Source organism: Ictalurus furcatus, chromosome 22 (genome assembly GCF_023375685.1).
Source record: "Ictalurus furcatus strain D&B chromosome 22, Billie_1.0, whole genome shotgun sequence".
NCBI lineage: Eukaryota > Metazoa > Chordata > Actinopteri > Siluriformes > Ictaluridae > Ictalurus > Ictalurus furcatus.
Window position 1 is genome coordinate 18120964 of NC_071276.1, and position 16739 is coordinate 18137702.

General features: G+C 40.6%; 1 protein-coding gene across 2 annotated transcripts; it reads left to right on the forward strand.

Annotated features, from left to right (window-relative positions):
* The first annotated feature begins 777 nt into the window (after positions 1-777).
* LOC128625629 (NACHT, LRR and PYD domains-containing protein 12) lies at positions 778-16496 on the forward strand. Of its 2 annotated transcripts, none has more exons than XM_053654113.1 (13): positions 778-884; positions 1842-1936; positions 2125-2205; positions 2390-2494; positions 4500-4604; positions 6702-6806; positions 8904-9008; positions 9516-9906; positions 10062-10278; positions 10766-12548; positions 12634-12807; positions 14897-15070; positions 15755-16496. In XM_053654113.1, exons 2-13 carry the CDS (start codon positions 1842-1844, stop codon positions 15864-15866), a joined length of 3447 nt encoding a protein of 1148 aa, XP_053510088.1. In that variant the 5' UTR covers positions 778-884; the 3' UTR covers positions 15867-16496. The 2 variants fall into 2 exon arrangements, with proteins under 2 accessions (XP_053510088.1, XP_053510089.1); XM_053654114.1 differs by having other exon boundaries at positions 800-902.
* The last annotated feature ends 243 nt before the right edge of the window (positions 16497-16739 follow it).

Here is a 16739-nt window from a genome sequence, read left to right on the forward strand (position 1 = left end):
ACTTTCACATGCTTTTCACACACACGCACACACGCACACACACACACACAGAAAAATATATGTTCACATGAAATGTAAACTCCTTCCATCATTTTTTTCTTCCACATTATAACAGATCAATTTTGAAGGAAGGCATGTATGGAAAATAGTATTGGAAACCCAATAAACAATTTGATATAGACAATTACGGCAAGTAAAACAGAGGACGGAGGGAAAAAAAACAAAACAAAAGAAAAAAACAATACAACAACAGCAACAAAAAAACAACAGCAGCAATAAAAACAGCACCAACAACAACAGCAACAAAAACAACAACAATACTATTACTACTACTACTACTACTACTACTACTAATAATAATAATAATAATAATAATAATAATAATGTAACTCAAATTAGCTCATTTGCAGATAAGTTAGTAGTCAGAATTTGGGAAGTAAATCACCTTTTTCTGTTTTACATGTTTACAAGAGACACATATGCATATACCAGGTCTACATTCTTCCCCAAGGCTTGTTATTGTGCGCATATGAAATTGATTCATTCACGCCTGAGAATCGATTCTCTGATTCACTTCTAAAATTCATGGAAAAAAAAGATGTTTCGTTTCCTAATCACCAATGTTCGTGAATATCAGGAGTAAAAACAACACAGGAGCCTCATATGATTATTATATTTGTTATAAGCCTTAGGCGATTGATAGGGTTTGATATCGATCACGTGGTGATTGTTTTCGTGCGTAGATGAATCGGTACTTCAGATTCATTTTAGGGAGTCGTTTAATACAAACGATTCTGACGTGATGAAACCGAAAGTGCGCAGAAGTCGGGTTTCCAGCAGGCGTTGTCCCGTGAAACGGGCAAAAACAAAAGACTTCCGATAAGGTCAGTAAACTAGTCTTCGTAAGTAGCTCATACCTGTCTGAATCATGAAGTGACGTTATTATTAGCTCTTAGTCGCCGGTTCTGATATAAAATCTTACGTAATCATTATTGCGCAACTAGATATTCCTTTATATCCAGACCTAGAGCTATATATAGCCTATATAATATATTCTCTATACTATACACAAAGCAGGTCTTTTTATTCTAGTTCACCTATTATAAAATTGTACAGCTCTTTCTTTCCAAAAGCTGTCAAATCGTTGTTAATATTTTGGCACACATTTTGGAAGGTCCAGGACCTTCTACGGTGGTTATTAGAGACGTAAAGCAGCAGCGGTGAAAAGGACGTTGTATTGCGCATGCGCAACTTGACTTGCCCGCTCCTTCGTGTACTATGGGAGAACAGCTGTTTGCTGTAGTCGTAAAAATGTTCTGTTTTATGGTATATGACATTGTAATTGCATCAGTATATGATTGTACCATTGGTCTTTTATTTAATCTGTGTTGCTATGTTTTAAATCTAACCTAATTTAAATTTTCTGACACAAAAGTCATTTAGGTGTTCATCTTCCTCCATAAAATCAAGATTAAAGGGCATGTACTGTATTGCTTACATGGTAAATTTAGGTTTTTAGACTTATTGGCATCATGCAAGAGTAAAAACTCTTATGATAATAGATTTCATGTATTTCAACAAATGACGGAAAGCTGTTTTGCGCCGTTTTATAATAATCTGAGTATACTGTAATTTTGCATAATTTAAATCCTACAGGATTTTTATTTATTTTTTTCAGTGTTCAGAGAATTGTGTACTGTCTTGTTGTTCTTGGCTGCCAATTTAGCTGAAATCATAAACTTCTTTTTCATGCGTTGTGTCCTAAATCGGTGAAAGTACTCTTTAGGGATCTAAGAGTTGCAGTAGTATGCCAAAGATTTGGGCTGGTTTTTTTCACACAGATGGAGAAGCCAGAGATGGAGGAGCCTCAGTGCTCTCAGAGTGCCGAGAACGAAACGGTCCAGACTGAGCAAGGAAAAAGGATTCGTCATAAGCGGTCTGATATTTGTCAAATATTTGAACACGTGTTTATATTAATATGCAACGCATCTGAAAATATTGTTTAAAAATAAAAAACTGAAGACACAAAAATAGGTCCAGTTCTTTAAAGTGGCACTCTTTTCTTTCAAGCTTACTAAATGATGAATAGTTCTTGTTGATCTTAATTTTCAGTTTTTCTTTCAGGAGGTCTATTTCACCTAGTCAAGTTTCAGTGAAGAGCGATGATTCAATGATGCACCCGATTTCTTTTCCTTCAGGCAAAAGGTCTGCTTCAGCTATGAATATTATATAATATTTAATATGATGCTGGAGAGAGAATTTCTTCGAATTACAATTTTGACTGTTTGAATCAATCTTATTAGGAATGTGTGCTAAACTTCTACTATTTATTTTTTCTTTCATTGCAAATGTAGCTTTTTGAATGAAACTTTTTTTTTCTTCCATTCAGAGTTCGAAAGGCTTCACCAACACCAGACCATCTTTCTGTGAAGAGCGAAGTCTCAATGATGCAACCACTACACTTCAGTCAAGGAGAACAGCAGAAATATACAAGGTTTTATTTTCAGTCTGTAAATTTATGACTGGTGTTCTGTTAATGACTTCTTTGGTCAGTTATTGCCATGCTTAGGTCATGTTTATAGTAAATGAAATTTACCTACCAAGTAGTACTATTTTAGCTACAAACAGGACTTGGATCCTGCAGGACACAACAAAAAAGTTGTGGGTTTTGACTCTCATTCAGGTGGAAGCAAGGATTGGTCAAACTTTCTATAGGAGAGAGCAGGATTGTTCAGACTTCCTGTGAGAATAGGCAGGATTGGTCAAACCTTCTAGGGGAGATGGCAGGATTGATTAAACTTTCTGCAGGATTTTTGTGGAAGAGGGTAGGATTGGTCAAACTCTCTGTGGGTGAGGGTAAGATTGGTCAGACTTTCTGTGGGAGAGTGTAGGATTGGTAAAACCTTCTGTGGAAGAGGGTTGGATTAGCCAAACCTTCTGTGGGAGAGAACAGGATTGGCCAAAACTTCTGTGGGAGAATGTAGGATTGGTCAAACTTTCTGTGGGAGAGTGTAGGATTGGTCAAACCTTCTGTGGAAGAGGGTAGGATTGGTCAAACTTTCTGTGAGAGAGTGTAGGACTGGTCAAACTTTCTGTGAGAGAGTGTAGGATTGGTCAAACCTTCTGTGGGAGAGTGTAGGATTGGTCAAACCTTCTGTGGAAGAGGGTAGGATTGGTCAAACTTTCTGTGAGAGAGTGTAGAACTGGTCAAACTTTCTGTGGGAGAGTGTAGGATTGGTCAAACCTTCTGTGGAAGAGGGTAGGATTGGTCAAACCTTCTGTGGAAGAGGGTTGGATTAGCCAAACCTTCTGTGGGAGAGAACGGGATTGGCCAAAACTTCTGTGAGAGAATGTAGGATTGGTCAAACTTTCTGTGGGAGAGTGTAGGATTGGTCAAACCTTCTGTGGGAGAGTGTAGGATTGGTCAAACCTTCTGTGGAAGAGGGTAGGATTGGTCAAACTTTCTGTGAGAGAGTGTAGAACTGGTCAAACTTTCTGTGGGAGAGTGTAGGATTGGTCAAACCTTCTGTGGAAGAGGGTAGGATTGGTCAAACTTTCTGTGAGAGAGTGTAGAACTGGTCAAACTTTCTGTGGGAGAGTGTAGGATTGGTCAAACCTTCTGTGGAAGAGGGTAGGATTGGTCAAACCTTCTCTGGAAGAGGGTAGGATTGGTCAAACCTTCTCTGGAAGAGGGTAGGATTGGTCAAACCTTCTGTGGGAGAGGGTAGGATTGGTCAAACCTTCTGTGGGAGAGTATAGGACTGGTCAAACTTTCTGTGAGTGAGTGTAGGATTGGTCAAACTTTCTGTGAGAGATTGTAGGATTGATCAAACTTTCTGTGGGAGAGTGTAAGATTGGTCACACTTTCTGCAAGACTTGTGTAGGATTGGTCAAAATTTCTGCAGGATTGGTGAGTATTTCTGGGGAGAGAACAGGATTTGTCAAACTTTCTGTGGGAGAGTGTAGGATTGTTCAAAGTTTCTGCAAGAGTGTGCAGGATTGGTCAAAGTTTCTGCAGTTCTGGTCAGTCTTTTTTGGGAGAAAGCAGGATTGGTCAAACTTTCCGAGAGAAATCGTAGGCTTGGTCCAATTTTCTGCTAGAGCTGGTGGGAATGGTTAAAGTTTCTGCGACAGCTTGCGGGAATGGGATTTTAAAAAACAATCCTGCTCACACCTCTATTCCAGGGCATAGGAGTCAACAAGCATCAACAACTCAACCACAATAAATGGTTAAGTGCTGAATGAATGCTGAAGAGTTCTTGTTGGCCTTGTCATGTTTCATTGAAGATTGATTCAATGATCCAATCAATGCACTTTTCTTCAGGCCAAAGGTCTGCTTCAGCTATAAATAATATTTTACATGATAGAGAGAGACAGTTTTTTCATATTATCATTTCATATTTTGACTGAATGAATCTCGTTAGAAATGTGTGCTAAATTTGCATCATTTCAATTTTCTTTATTGCAAATGTACAAAAAATGTTTGTTCTTCCACTCAGAGTTCGAAAGGCTTCACCAACACCAGACCATCTTTCTGTGAAGAGCGAAGTCTCAATGATGCAACCACTACACTTCAGTCAAGGAGAACAGCAGAAATATACAAGGTTTTATTTTCAGTCTGTAAATCATGACTGGTGTTCTGTTAATGACTTCTTTGGTCAGTTATTGCCATGCTTAGGTCATGTTTATAGTAAATGAAATTTACCTACCAAGTAGTACTATTTTAGCTACAAACAGGACTTGGATCCTGCAGGACACAACAAAAAAGTTGTGGGTTTTGACTCTCATTCAGGTGGAAGCAAGGATTGGTCAAACTTTCTATGGGAGAGAGCAGGATTGTTCAGACTTCCTGTGAGAATGGGCAGGATTGGTCAAACCTTCTAGGGGAGATGGCAGGATTGATTAAACTTTCTGCAGGATTTTTGTGGAAGAGGGTAGGATTGGTCAAACTCTCTGTGGGAGAGGGTAAGATTGGTCAGACTTTCTGTGGGAGAGTGTAGGATTGGTAAAACCTTCTGTGGAAGAGGGTTGGATTAGCCAAACCTTCTGTGGGAGAGAACAGGATTGGCCAAAACTTCTGTGGGAGAATGTAGGATTGGTCAAACTTTCTGTGGGAGAGTGTAGGATTGGTCAAACTTTCTGTGGGAGAGTGTAGGATTGGTCAAACTTTCTGTGAGAGAGTGTAGGATTGGTCAGACCTTCTGTGGAAGAGGGTAGGATTGGTCAAACTTTCTGTGAGAGAGTGTAGGATTGGTCAAACCTTCTGTGGGAGAGTGTAGGATTGGTCAAACCTTCTGTGGAAGAGGGTAGGATTGGTCAAACTCTCTGTGGGAGAGGGTAAGATTGGTCAGACTTTCTGTGGGAGAGTGTAGGATTGGTAAAACCTTCTGTGGAAGAGGGTTGGATTAGCCAAACCTTCTGTGGGAGAGAACAGGATTGGCCAAGACTTCTGTGGGAGAATGTAGGATTGGTCAAACTTTCTGTGGGAGAGTGTAGGATTGGTCAAACCTTCTGTGGAAGAGGGTAGGATTGGTCAAACTTTCTGTGAGAGAGTGTAGGACTGGTCAAACTTTCTGTGAGAGAGTGTAGGATTGGTCAAACCTTCTGTGGGAGAGTGTAGGATTGGTCAAACCTTCTGTGGAAGAGGGTAGGATTGGTCAAACTTTCTGTGAGAGAGTGTAGAACTGGTCAAACTTTCTGTGGGAGAGTGTAGGATTGGTCAAACCTTCTGTGGAAGAGGGTAGGATTGGTCAAACTTTCTGTGAGAGAGTGTAGAACTGGTCAAACTTTCTGTGGGAGAGTGTAGGATTGGTCAAACCTTCTGTGGAAGAGGGTAGGATTGGTCAAACCTTCTCTGGAAGAGGGTAGGATTGGTCAAACCTTCTCTGGAAGAGGGTAGGATTGGTCAAACCTTCTGTGGGAGAGGGTAGGATTGGTCAAACCTTCTGTGGGAGAGTATAGGACTGGTCAAACTTTCTGTGAGTGAGTGTAGGATTGGTCAAACTTTCTGTGAGAGAGTGTAGGATTGATCAAACTTTCTGTGGGAGAGTGTAAGATTGGTCACACTTTCTGCAAGACTTGTGTAGGATTGGTCAAAATTTCTGCAGGATTGGTGAGTATTTCTGGGGAGAGAACAGGATTTGTCAAACTTTCTGTGGGAGAGTGTAGGATTGTTCAAAGTTTCTGCAAGAGTGTGCAGGATTGGTCAAAGTTTCTGCAGTTCTGGTCAGTCTTTTTTGGGAGAAAGCAGGATTGGTCAAACTTTCCGAGAGAAATCGTAGGCTTGGTCCAATTTTCTGCTAGAGCTGGTGGGAATGGTTAAAGTTTCTGCGACAGCTTGCGGGAATGGGATTTTAAAAAACAATCCTGCTCACACCTCTATTCCAGGGCATAGGAGTCAACAAGCATCAACAACTCAACCACAATAAATGGTTAAGTGCTGAATGAATGCTGAAGAGTTCTTGTTGGCCTTGTCATGTTTCATTGAAGATTGATTCAATGATCCAATCAATGCACTTTTCTTCAGGCCAAAGGTCTGCTTCAGCTATAAATAATATTTTACATGATAGAGAGAGACAGTTTTTTCATATTATCATTTCATATTTTGACTGAATGAATCTCGTTAGAAATGTGTGCTAAATTTGCATCATTTCAATTTTCTTTATTGCAAATGTACAAAAAATGTTTGTTCTTCCACTCAGAGTTCGAAAGGCTTCACCAACACCAGACCATCTTTCTGTGAAGAGCGAAGTCTCAATGATGCAACCACTACACTTCAGTCAAGGAGAACAGCAGAAATATACAAGGTTTTATTTTCAGTCTGTAAATCATGACTGGTGTTCTGTTAATGACTTCTTTGGTCAGTTATTGCCATGCTTAGGTCATGTTTATAGTAAATGAAATTTACCTACCAAGTAGTACTATTTTAGCTACAAACAGGACTTGGATCCTGCAGGACACAACAAAAAAGTTGTGGGTTTTGACTCTCATTCAGGTGGAAGCAAGGATTGGTCAAACTTTCTATGGGAGAGAGCAGGATTGTTCAGACTTCCTGTGAGAATGGGCAGGATTGGTCAAACCTTCTAGGGGAGATGGCAGGATTGATTAAACTTTCTGCAGGATTTTTGTGGAAGAGGGTAGGATTGGTCAAACTCTCTGTGGGAGAGGGTAAGATTGGTCAGACTTTCTGTGGGAGAGTGTAGGATTGGTAAAACCTTCTGTGGAAGAGGGTTGGATTAGCCAAACCTTCTGTGGGAGAGAACAGGATTGGCCAAAACTTCTGTGGGAGAATGTAGGATTGGTCAAACTTTCTGTGGGAGAGTGTAGGATTGGTCAAACTTTCTGTGGGAGAGTGTAGGATTGGTCAAACTTTCTGTGAGAGAGTGTAGGATTGGTCAGACCTTCTGTGGAAGAGGGTAGGATTGGTCAAACTTTCTGTGAGAGAGTGTAGGATTGGTCAAACCTTCTGTGGGAGAGTGTAGGATTGGTCAAACCTTCTGTGGAAGAGGGTAGGATTGGTCAAACTCTCTGTGGGAGAGGGTAAGATTGGTCAGACTTTCTGTGGGAGAGTGTAGGATTGGTAAAACCTTCTGTGGAAGAGGGTTGGATTAGCCAAACCTTCTGTGGGAGAGAACAGGATTGGCCAAGACTTCTGTGGGAGAATGTAGGATTGGTCAAACTTTCTGTGGGAGAGTGTAGGATTGGTCAAACCTTCTGTGGAAGAGGGTAGGATTGGTCAAACTTTCTGTGAGAGAGTGTAGGACTGGTCAAACTTTCTGTGAGAGAGTGTAGGATTGGTCAAACCTTCTGTGGGAGAGTGTAGGATTGGTCAAACCTTCTGTGGAAGAGGGTAGGATTGGTCAAACTTTCTGTGAGAGAGTGTAGAACTGGTCAAACTTTCTGTGGGAGAGTGTAGGATTGGTCAAACCTTCTGTGGAAGAGGGTAGGATTGGTCAAACTTTCTGTGAGAGAGTGTAGAACTGGTCAAACTTTCTGTGGGAGAGTGTAGGATTGGTCAAACCTTCTGTGGAAGAGGGTAGGATTGGTCAAACCTTCTCTGGAAGAGGGTAGGATTGGTCAAACCTTCTCTGGAAGAGGGTAGGATTGGTCAAACCTTCTGTGGGAGAGGGTAGGATTGGTCAAACCTTCTGTGGGAGAGTATAGGACTGGTCAAACTTTCTGTGAGTGAGTGTAGGATTGGTCAAACTTTCTGTGAGAGAGTGTAGGATTGATCAAACTTTCTGTGGGAGAGTGTAAGATTGGTCACACTTTCTGCAAGACTTGTGTAGGATTGGTCAAAATTTCTGCAGGATTGGTGAGTATTTCTGGGGAGAGAACAGGATTTGTCAAACTTTCTGTGGGAGAGTGTAGGATTGTTCAAAGTTTCTGCAAGAGTGTGCAGGATTGGTCAAAGTTTCTGCAGTTCTGGTCAGTCTTTTTTGGGAGAAAGCAGGATTGGTCAAACTTTCCGAGAGAAATCGTAGGCTTGGTCCAATTTTCTGCTAGAGCTGGTGGGAATGGTTAAAGTTTCTGCGACAGCTTGCGGGAATGGGATTTTAAAAAACAATCCTGCTCACACCTCTATTCCAGGGCATAGGAGTCAACAAGCATCAACAACTCAACCACAATAAATGGTTAAGTGCTGAATGAATGCTGAAGAGTTCTTGTTGGCCTTGTCATGTTTCATTGAAGATTGATTCAATGATCCAATCAATGCACTTTTCTTCAGGCCAAAGGTCTGCTTCAGCTATAAATAATATTTTACATGATAGAGAGAGACAGTTTTTTCATATTATCATTTCATATTTTGACTGAATGAATCTAGTTAGAAATGTGTGCTAAATTTGCATCATTTCAATTTTCTTTATTGCAAATGTAGAAAAAATGTTTTTTCTTCCATTCAGAGTTCGAAAGGCTTCACCAACACCAGACCATCTTTCTGTGAAGAGCGAAGTCTCAATGATGCAACCACTACACTTCACTCAAGGAGAACAGCAGAAATATACAAGGTTTTATTTTCACTCTTTAAATCATGACTGGTGTTATATTGATGTCTTATTGGGTCAATTATAGTCATGTTTATAGTAAGAATTAGTCAAACTTTCTGCGGGAGTGGACGGGATTGGTCAAACTTTCTGCAAGAGTGGGCGGGATTGGTCAAACTTTCTGCGGGAGTGGACGGGATTGGTCAAACTTTCTGCAAGAGTGGGCGGGATTGGTCAAACTTTCTGTAGGAATGGGTGAGACTGGTCAGATTAAAGAAACAGTCTTGCTCACAGCTTTACCCCAGGGCATAGCATGAACATCAACAAATCAGCCATTATAAATGATTACACTCTGGTGGTGTTTTTATTTACTTTTGCTTTAGTTACTGTACGTGAGCAGAGTGAGAAGGAAAGAAGAGTGAAGAAAGCACAGGTTTATTTTGTTAAACTGTAAAGTTAAGGGGGATTCAGAATCATGATTCTTAACCTTTGCAGGCAGATAATAATTGGCTATTTTGTCATTCTTTCTAGTGAGCTATTTGATGAGGTATTGAAGTGCTCAATTTGTACTGAGCTCTTAAAGGACCCGGTCTCTACATCTTGCGGACACACGTACTGCAGACCGTGCATCACCAAATATCAGGCCCAGTCTGAACATGGAGAAAATGCTTGCCCAAAGTGTGGGAAAACATCTGGCTCGTGTTCCGTCCTACACACAAATAACGCTGTAGCAGAGTTGGTACAGAAAATCAAGCTGGCGCAACATAGTTCTGCTGACGTTATGGAGACTGACGACGTGGAACTAAGATTCTGTCAGGAGCACCTCAAAGCTCTGGTTATGTTCTGCAAAACTGACCTGGCATCCATTTGTTCGGAGTGTGCCGTGAAGGAGCATAGAGAACATGAAAAACAATACACTAAGGTAAATGGAATATCCATGACCTAAATACAACTAGTGGTTTTATATCTCAGACAACCTTGCAGGTTCCACCCAAGGTATGATCTACTATATATTCCATTACATATGAATAATTCAACCTTCTTGTTCACTGCTTGCATTTTGTGCATTTGTTTCAGCTCTCAACAGTTCCCAATACTCTGACCACGCTACAGAACATACTGGGTAGCTTTACAGCCTCAGAGTTTCGGGAGTTTAAAAGAAATTTGAGTTACGAATACCCAGAATGCTTTGGGACGTTGCAAGCTAATTGTAGCACTCGGGATGTTGCTGAAAGGCTGATGAGAGGTTTCTCCGAGGATGAAGTTCTGAAAGTCACACTCCAGTTGGCATCAAGTACGTCTTCTTCATCTGTGATTTTTAAGAATATAAATAATAGTGAAATGTTACGACCCTTTTTTTAAAAAAAATTCATCTCTAAAAACAAGTTAACATCAGGCTTGTCGCGCCAGTGGGAAGCGAAGGCCGTAACATAAATCAAAGGCTCCAGATCTGTCATTTTGATGCAAATGTATTGAAAATAAATGGGGGGGGGGGGGTCTTGTTGAAGTGGGAAATGGCAAAATAATAAAATAAATATCACTGAGATTTAAAAAAAAAAAAAAAAAAAAAAAAAAAACAACTAAAAAAAAACCCCAGTATATTTCCTTTCTTTGTATCTAAGCAAAACCAGGAGAAAATAAAGGCATGTTGCCAAAAGTAAAGGCACCCCCAATAGTGTCCAGGTAGCTTTAAGGAACAGGTATGTTCTAAATGTATGTAAGATACAGCCATTGAAGTACAACACTCCATATTAATTGATCAGTTTTGATCATTTTCACAGTCAAGCCTGTATCCAAATGTCAAGAAAAAATCAAGGAAAAACTCCGAAGGAAATTTCAACATATTCACGAAGGACTTGCACTACCAAGGACACAAGTTGTGTTGCATGACATTTACACAAAGCTCTACATCACTGAATGTGGAAGTGATGCAGTCAGAGAGGAGCATGAAGTGAGACTAATTGAGAAAGCTGGCAAAAACTGTAGCAAACGAGAAACCCCCGTTAAGGTAACAGACATTTTTAAGTCACCGAGCGATGATATCAGAACCGTTTTAACCAAAGGTATTGCTGGGATTGGTAAAACGGTGTCTGTTCAGAAGTTCATGCTAGACTGGGCAGAAGATACTGCCAATCAAGACATTGACCTCATAATTCCTCTGTTTTTCCGTGATCTCAACCTCGAGAAGGAAGACTGCAGTCTGATGGCGCTTTTGTGGAGATTTTTTCCCGAGCTCAAAGATATCGAAAGTGTCGAGAATGGCATTAAGATTTTGCTGGTTTTGGATGGTCTGGATGAATGTCGAATCCGCTTAGACTTTCAAAACACAAGGACATGCCATGATATCATGGAGTCAACATCGATGGATGTCCTTCTGACAAATCTAATCAAAGGTAATCTACTGCACAGATCTCTCCTGTGGATCACCTCTCGTCCGGCCGCGACCAATCAGATACCGTCTCAGTGTGTACAGCGGGTGACTGAAGTTAGAGGCTTCAACGATCCACAGAAAGAAGAGTACTTTCGCAAGAAGTGTAAGGACGATCATATGGCCAACGTGATGATTAAGTACGTGAAGTCATCTCGAAGCATGCACATCATGTGCCACATCCCGATCTTCTGCTGGATTACGGCAACCGTCCTGGACGTACTGATAAGAGACAACGAAATCGGTGACGTTCCAAGAAATCAGACTCACCTGTACATACATTATCTACTCATACAGGTAGGTTTGAAGAACAGGAAGTACCAGAAAGCCATGAACGAAGATCTGCGCGAGTTGACGCAGAGTGACAAAAGGATGATTTTGAACTTGGCGAAATTAGCTTTCCAGGGGATGGAGAAGAACACCCTGATCTTCTATGACGATGACCTGAAGGAGTGTGGGATCGACATCAACGAGGCATCCGAGTTCTCCTCTCTGTGCACACAGCTGTTTAGAGAAGAGTTTGGATTGTACAGAGAGCGAGTCTTCTGCTTCCTACACCTGAGTGTACAGGAGCATCTGGCTGCCATTCACGTCCTGTGCCGATTTCTGAACGGAGGCGTAAATGTTCTTGCTTCACACGGCAGTGACCCCGCAGCGCAGAAGACGACGCTGACAGACGTACTCAAGAGCGCAGTGGTCAAGGCTTTAGGAAACAAGCGTGGGCATTTTGACCAGTTTCTACGATTCCTTCTGGGCCTTATTACCGAGCGTAGCAGGAAGCTCATACAGGGTCTTTTGCCTCAGCTGCGAAAAGAATCCCTTCGAAACGATGAAATTGTCCAATTCATTAAAGATAAGATCGGTGAGGAAGACAGAACAGAGACGCAGACGATTAACCTTTTCCACTGCTTGAATGAAATGGGTCACAATTGTGTGGTGAAGGATATCCAGGAGAGTTTGCATTCTGGTACACTCCATGATAAGAAATTAAACCCAGAGCAGTGTTCAGCCCTGGCCTTTGTACTATTGATGTCCGAGGATGTAATGGAAGTCTTCGACCTAAGGAAATACAAGACGATACAAGCATCCAGTCGTCAAAGGTTACTCCCTATCATCAGGGCATCGAAGCAGGCAATGTAAGCAGTGCTATGTTAAATAAATTACAAGCTGACTTTTGAAAATTTTCTTGTAGATGTAATGTGTTTTCTGATATGTTGGCAGACTCTGTGACTGTGAACTCTCAGATAAAGCATGTGAGATTGTGGCATCTGCACTCCGTATAGCAAATTCTAACTTAAGAGAACTAGATCTGAGTGTCAACAACATAGAAGATGCAGGACTGGTGGATCTCTGCAAAGGGCTGCAAAGCCCACACTGTCAACTTGAGATATTGAGGTATGCACACTTCCATGGAGAAGGAAAAAGGCATTAAAATATATATATATATATATATAAGAACAAGGAACCTCCTGATAAACAGTCAGGTACATAAATATTTGGACATTTAGGAATAAATAATAGTTATTTTAACAACACTTTATTGGAGTTAAAATGAAATAATGATTACGTCAAAGTGCAGACTCTCAGCTTTAATTTAAGGGTATTTACGTCCAAATCGGGTGAACGGTGTAGGAATTATTATTAAATATTACAGCACTGTTTATATTTTATACGTGGGACCAAAAGTAATTGGACAAACTAATAATCATAAAGTAAATTTGTTATTTTTTTAACGCTTGATGGCAAAATCAATGGCTGACAATCAATAGGATGTTGTTCCAGACCTGTACAGACGTTTGTTCAGGCTTTTTGGGAGTTTTCGGCAAACTTTAAATCTAGTCTTCCTGTTTTTGAGGCTTACCAGTGGTGTAGGTCTTGTGGTAAATCCTCTGTATTTACTCTGGTGAAGTCTTCTCTCGATTGTTGACTTTGACACAGATACACCTACGTCCCGGAGGGTGTTTTTGATCCGGCCAACTGTTGTGAAGAACACCAGAGAAATAAGTCATGTCATCCACCACAGTTGTTCTCCATGGTCTTCTGGGCGTTACTTTTGGTGTTTCTGAGCTCACCAGTGCTTTCTACCTTTTTAATGTACTAGTGATTTTGAGTTTGTTTTGATCTTTGCAGCCTAAAGGATGTTTGTTTCAGCACGTTAAATGTTCCGTTTTTTATGTTGCGTTTTTGTGTGTGTGTGTGTGTTCACACTTGCGCGTTAAACACGAGCGATGCGTTGAATGAAGGCGCAAATTCACTCCCTGACAGTAGATGGCGCCTATTGAAAAGCAGAAATGCTCTGGTACACAAGGTGGCGCTGCACAGCTTGACACCTGCTTATCACTGAGAAGAAATAGAAGAGAGGCAGGCTTTGTGTTTGTAAAAAGCCATTCACACACTTCTTGCGCACTGGCTAACAGAAAATGTATTTTTTGGGCGGGAGGTGGGTGGGTATAAGGCAACTATTGTTGTGCCCAAAAATGTTAATGTTCTTGCAGATTGATGAAGTGTTGACTATGAATATTCTTTTTTTTTTGTGGTCAATATGATAATACAACGATGCAATAATGAGGCACTTAGCTAGTTGAATAAGAGGTCAAGAATAATTATATGCAAAAAAAAAAATAGCTACAACGTGATCTTATTAAACGAGTCCTGAAGTTCTCATCAGGTTTGAACTAGAACATGGGCTCACGCTTTTTCCTCGTGTATGTATCACGTAAGCTTTTTTTTTTCTTCTTCTTCTTCTTCTTTTTTCCTCTTCTTGTGCTTGAGTGCCACCAAGTCGTGGTTTTTATGTAGCTTCAGTGGCTCCGGGCACGTGAACGAAAGCGCGAGTGTCATCGGTCGGCCAGTTTTTAACACGTCGCGTCGAAGAAAAAAAAAAAAAAAAAACCCCAACAACCCCGAGACGTTAAAAAACTTTGACGCTCTGACGTCACGCGTTTTACACACGGATGTGAACACTCCCATCGACAGCCGTTGATTTCGACACGGGGCGTTATACGGACCGTTTTGAACCGGCCTTAATGATGGCTTGCTTCCCAGACACCTGTTCGTACTTCATATCGAGAGTTAACAAATGCAAACGCAACACTTGAAATCAATTCTAGACCTATTGTATGCTAACTTCTCAGTGAAATAATGAATTAATACCACACCTGGCCACGGAACAGCTGAGCAATCGGTTGTTCAATTACTTTTGGTCCCGTAAAAAAAAAAAGGCAGGGACAACATATTTAAAAGTGCTGTAATTCCTACACCGTTCACCCAGTTGGCATGTAAATACCTTCAGATTAACGCCGGGAGTCTCGTTAGTTCATTTCAGTATGCCGTGGTAGACCGCTAAAACAACAACAGCTCCACCAATGTCCAGGTACGTACCTGACTGTATAGAGAAATGCAAAATTAGGTTTATCGATTAAGCAAGAACATAACTTTTGTTCGCGAGTTGCCGACTCTGAATATACCATTATGTGCTAAACAGACTGGCGGACTGCAATATTACAGACAAGTCCTGTGGAAGATTAGCATCTGCACTCGAGAGCGCCGAGTCCCACCTTCAAGAGTTAGACCTCTCTCGAAACAAACTGACCGACAAAGGGGTGATGATGCTCGAACCGTGGTTCAAAAGTGAGCGGTGTAAAGTGAAAAGGCTGAGGTAAGCTGTGATGATTATATTCCGCTAAATCCATTTTTATTGTAGTCGTCGTGCGACCATGACACACAAACATACGTCTTACAAGTGCTATAAACGAAGAATAACACACTTAGGAACACGCTGATGAAATATGCGTCGTACATGTGCTGTAGGAAAATGATCAACAACGAGGTGGTGTGGTGAAGAGAAGTGTTTGTTTTTAACAACCCAGAAGTTGATTATTTTCCTGTGACAGCATGTCCCACCTTTCGTTTTTATTCCTCTTATATCACAGCAATTTGGATTGCAATTTTTTTTATGTATTAATGAAGAGCCCGTCATGTTTTTTTTGTGGAGGGGGGAGGCGGGGTTTATCCCTTGATAGTTACATTAAATGTTGTAGAACGTCTACGAAGCAAGTTCGTTCCAGTCTCTGTGTATTCCGAATGAACTCTGTTGCACAATAGAGACAATAACAGATAATTAGATTAATACAAATTGCGTCACTACTGTCAGAGCTGCCTTTATATAGAAAATTAATCAACACCTTCCGACCAATCAGATCTGAGGATACAACAGCAGTGTGGTATAACCTGATTTTATCTCACTAGACTTGTAAATATGTCAAATAAGCTGCATAATAAGATGTTTATGAAACATAAATGTATGATTTATGAATAAACTATTGTCATTTCGTCCTCACAGGTTACAACAGTGCCACCTCACAAAGAGTTACTGCACGCACCTAGCTGCGTTGCTTTCATCCTCCGCAAAGCAAATGGATCTGGATCTGACAGGAAATGACCTGCAAGATTAAAAAGGATTGCACACGATGCAAACGGAGGAATTTTTTTTTTCTACCTGTATACTAACCGAATGCAAAGACGTTATTCGGATTGAACAGATAATGCGTTGTAAATGCAAACGAGCACGGGTACAAAGAGTAGGTGGAGTATTTAAAAAAAAAAAAAAAAAATTCACATAGTAAGCTTAACAGCCTCACACTAGTTTGTATGCATTGGGATCCTGCAAGGATTTTAATTTTATGTGCAGCATTAAAGGGCTCATTGCTGAAGCTTGTGGGCAGGGTTGCCAGGTTTCACCAAAATTCCCACTCTAGGCACGACTCAAAAACCGCATAAAAACGCGTGATTTCACAAAATAACAGGCATGCGGTATGAAAAGGTAACCTTGGCAACCTCGCTGACAGAGTAAATACATTTACAATTCGCTAACATGATAATAATAGGAGACGCACTATTACGTTTCAGCCTGAGCTAGTAGTGGAAAGTGCTTTGGAGTCTCTATCAGAAACACATCGTCATGCTACAGTACACAGTTCACTAGGTCAGGGACTAAGAGTACCATCGAAAACATTTTGTGAAAACCCAGTCGTTTATATTATTGGTATTAATTAAATAGCAATATGAAAAATACACTAAGCGAGCCAACACAAAGCCTGAATCTAGATAAATAAGACTGAAATATTATATATATATATATATATATATATTGGTTGGTTGGTTTGGCCATCACAAATATTTGCAAACACCTTTGGTAAAAGATTGATAAATGAGGCCCGTTGTTACTTTCGAACACAGTTAGCTTGCTTTCTCAGTCAAAGTTATACCTTTTTAAATGAGAATTTGCATCAAATTAGCAGGAAGACTTTTAAATAGCATGGAGGCGA

Excerpts from the sequence above, each read along its gene's own strand:
- LOC128625629 (XM_053654113.1), top strand. The coding sequence starts at position 1,842 with ATGGAGAAGCCAGAGATGGAGGAGCCTCAGTGCTCTCAGAGTGCCGAG. Across the intron at positions 9,009-9,515 it reads GAACAGCAGAAATATACAAG|TGAGCTATTTGATGAGGTAT; the intron begins GTTTTATTTTCA and ends CATTCTTTCTAG. Across the intron at positions 15,071-15,754 it reads TGTAAAGTGAAAAGGCTGAG|GTTACAACAGTGCCACCTCA; the intron begins GTAAGCTGTGAT and ends TCGTCCTCACAG.